This window comes from Haliotis asinina, chromosome 13 (genome assembly GCF_037392515.1).
Source record: "Haliotis asinina isolate JCU_RB_2024 chromosome 13, JCU_Hal_asi_v2, whole genome shotgun sequence".
Lineage (NCBI taxonomy): Eukaryota > Metazoa > Mollusca > Gastropoda > Lepetellida > Haliotidae > Haliotis > Haliotis asinina.
Window position 1 is genome coordinate 49,730,833 of NC_090292.1, and position 3,999 is coordinate 49,734,831.

Sequence of the window (3,999 nt, forward strand, 5' to 3'; positions counted from 1 at the left end):
TAGATAAATATTTTATTCTTGGAAGTTTGAATTAGTAACGTAAAGTGTTAGTGGCTGTATCCTCGAGGGGGGTTAAAGCACTGTAAAATTATTGTCCTCCTGAGAAGGTACGTAAGTCCAAAAACATTTAAAGTACATCAAAATATTCCACTGTTTCTAATCGTAGAATGCGTGTCCTTTTAATTTATGGCTAGATTTTCTGAATTGCTAACGGCTGAAGGGATGATGTAAATCCAACTAGGGTCCATGCAGGAAGCAAATGTACTTTAAGTCCCCATGGTCCCTAGCATGGTGATCTACCTTCTGTCGTTGGTGATATATAGCCCGTGTTTTATATTGTGTTGTCCTAATAGTGATCTTAGTTTTAACTTTCAAGACTAGTTTTAAATTGTAACTGTGATATTATGGTTGTTTTACTGTCCTTTGCTGACAGGTTTATTTAAGAAATATATATCATCCATTTCAGTGTTACATGTTCTCGTCACGATATGGCTGAAATATTGCCGATGTGACGTTAAATATTGACTCACTCACTCACTCACTAAATTTATATGATCTAATGATAAATGTCTGATTAATTGACCTGACTGCTTTTTATTGACGACAAAACAAATACAACACACGATGAAACAAAACAGAACAACAACAATACCAGTTGTGATGAGTGTCTTGACTGATGTAGCTGTTGTTGAGGGTGTATGTGAGGTTAAAGAGAGAGTCGAGTTAGGATGAAGAGAAGTGATAGGTGAGGACATGGTTGTTTGATGAATGAAAGTGCTAGTTGAATGTGAGAGGTGTTGTTTCAGTAGTTGATGTAGTAGTTGCTGTAGTTTCAGTGTTATGTGTTAAAGTGATACTAGTTGGAGTGATAGTCGTGGGAGTGGTGCTAGTTGGTATGGTGCTAGTTGGAGTGGTAGTGGAAGTTGGTGTGGTGGTATTTGGTGGGATAGTAGTTGGAGCGGTAGTGGTGGTAGTTGATGTAGTGGTAATTGGTGTGGTAGTAGTTATGGTGGTAGTTGGAGGGATAGTAGTTGTTGGTGCGGTAGTGGTGGTAGTTGGTATTGTGGTAGTTGGAGGAATAGTAGTTGTTGGTGTGGTAGTAGTGTTGGCGGTAGTTGGTACGGTGGTAGTTGGAGGGATAGTAGTTGTTGGTGCGGTAGTGGTAGTAGTGGTGGTGGTAGTTGGAGTGGTGGTAATTGGTGTGGTAGTAGTTGGACTTGAATTAACTGCAAAAAAACCAAAAAAAACAAACATCAAAATGGTTAGTGATTGGCAAAATATATAACAATCAACATCACATATGAACAAGACATTCATTAGTAAATAACTATAGGAAAACGTTGATTATGAAAACCGAATAAATAAGTTAACAAAGGTTCTGAAGCGTTCGTAAAATAAGCAGTGCAACCCCAATGTTCATGCAATTGATCCATGAAATATACGAATAACAAAAGTTCTGAAGAGTTCGTAAAATCTTCTATAAGCAGTGGAACCTTAATGTTCATGCAATCGATCCATGAAATATACGAACCATGCAAATACAGGTGACAACTGGTTGGAATAAATGACACGAGGAGGGAGCGTACATAATATTACGTGTTCAAATATATTGTCGCTTAGATTTAGGAAGCAAGATATTATTTTTCTATTCGCAGACATGATATAACTATTAAATAGCTTTCATCTATCGTAACGCGAAAGTAAAGTTGAGGAGGAATCTAACATGAATGCTTAATGCTAACATTAGAAACAACCCACATCTGCATAACTATCGAGTGAATTTATATATGTATATGTTCAACATAAAACGCAATATAAAACAAGCAATTAACTTCAGGAGCTGTGTAACAAAAGGAAAATATAAACCTCTCCTCGCCTTTCGGTTTGGCGCTCAATCCATGACAGCGAACGGAATGAGTGCATCACTTCGATATAACTCTAACACCTGTTAGCATCGCTGCTCACTCTTAAAATTAAAACAGAGAAAGATTATATATATACATATATTATATATATACACACACACACACGCACACAGACGCACACATATACATATACTTACAGAAGCACTGTTTGAAGTTAATCCTAACGGCGACTGCGACTAGAGAGGCAATGATGCTGTTGCAGTTAGCCTTCCCTCCTTCAATGTCCTGTAAAGAAAATATTGATTTAATGACAGCCATTAAAGGTGACACTACTATCAGAAGGATGTTGCTAAATTAATGGCGAATTAAATGATGATAAGACAAATATATCAAACAAATATTTCAGTAATTTGATTTATTTATACCTTACTGCTTTTTCCTTCACAGCGTTGGAGCAGTCCTAGGCATATATGCCCCTACGGTATTAAAGGGATAAGATGATATAATAATAACAATGAGTGGATAACAAGAATCCAAGCTGTAATGGAAAAGATAATAAATCATGTAGACATTAACTTATTTACCTTCAAACTTGGGAAGTACGCTAGATCAATGTGGACATCCGTATTTTCACTTAATTTCAGGTGACGTGTCTGATGATAGTACTTTCCGCTATTGTGCACCAATAGCACATTTGGCGTTGATTTACATGACACAACTTTACTGGTTACATAAGGACAGTTTCTTGAAAATGGTTGGGATTCACCTGCTGCTGCTGCGCAAGTGAATCCAATGATGATGAACACTATTGCGAACATAGCGACGTATTGTTTTACAACTAATGCAATTATTACATATATACCCTCTAAAATGAGTGACAAGTTTCCCTATTAGCCAATCAAAGTAACTGCGCGTACGCGATTTAGTGATAGCGTGAATCTCGCGCATAGATCAAAGGTGCGAACCATAGGTCGGTTAGATCAAAGATAAAAAATACCGTCCAGGATCATGTAACACAGTGAGCGGAAGACAGGAACTGTGTTCCACATTGATTCCAAATGACAGGAATATCACGTAACTTTGCCAAGCTGACTCTATAAACACTTTATACGTCACTCATATGAGCAAACAATGAGATAAATTTGACCTGGTAACTACCCTCGGTCGTTCACCGCTCATAACACGCTGACAAGATAAATGATATCGCAATACACCCGAAGATATAATCTGATAACAATTAAACTGATGAGCGATATAATTTTATTTCACAAGGCAACTATGAGCGAAATTAAGTTTGGGTTTTGAATAAAACTTTGAACGAACAGAGTAAAGAGTGTATGTTAAATTTGATCTAGTGGAATTAAAATTCACTTACCTTCAAGAAAACTGCTGTTTAAATGTTTAGATCTCCGACTTTGCCTCCTCTTTAATCAAAGCTTCAACAATAAGCTTGATTCCGTTGTAGGAAAAAGCAAATTGATTTCTCGAAACACCACTTGTAATAAAAAGCACTTTGCTTTCTAGATCGAACCTAAACAACAATTCACAGTTTTGTGTCGAACAGGTATGTAAATCGTTCTGAGATGAACTGATATTTGTGCCTGAAATTTGAAATCGTTCGTATGATTTCAGAATTTCTAACAAATACAATAACAATTTCTTCAATTGTCGTTTTACCGTGTTACACAATATATGTCTCTGTGAAGCTGAATTCTGAAGACCGATACCAAGACGATCGTCGATAAAAAACTGACTAGCCATAGTATAAGAGAAGCTAATAGTAGAGAATTTCTAGTCTACATTTCTTTATATAGCATAAAGTGAATTTGCAAAATCTATTTTTGAACCAGCACGTGAGCATAATTTCAGTAAAATAACTAGCATCATGTTCCAAATTTCGGAACATTTTGTGTGATGACTTTTTACTGATGTCATACACCCATCATATGATTTGAAAAAAAAACATGACTAGTCATAGATAAATAAATGTAAAAAGTTTTCGTCCCTCACGATTTTATTTGTGATATTTAAAAATCGTGATTATAAACATGCTGTGAAAAGTTTTCCTTCGTCATGAGTTTACAAATAACTCCGTCACAAACATGATGTTAAATAAATGCTTGAATTGATCGAC

General features: G+C 36.1%; 1 protein-coding gene across 1 annotated transcript; it reads right to left on the reverse strand.

Moving 5' to 3' along the window:
- Window positions 1-901: 901 nt before the first annotated feature.
- On the reverse strand, window positions 902-3,626 carry LOC137259643 (component of gems protein 1-like). The gene is made up of 2 exons (XM_067797252.1): window positions 3,543-3,626; window positions 902-1,216 (listed from the first exon to the last, which is right to left on the reverse strand). Exons 1-2 carry the CDS (start codon window positions 3,624-3,626, stop codon window positions 902-904), a joined length of 399 nt encoding a protein of 132 aa, XP_067653353.1.
- Between the last annotated feature and the right edge of the window lie 373 nt (window positions 3,627-3,999).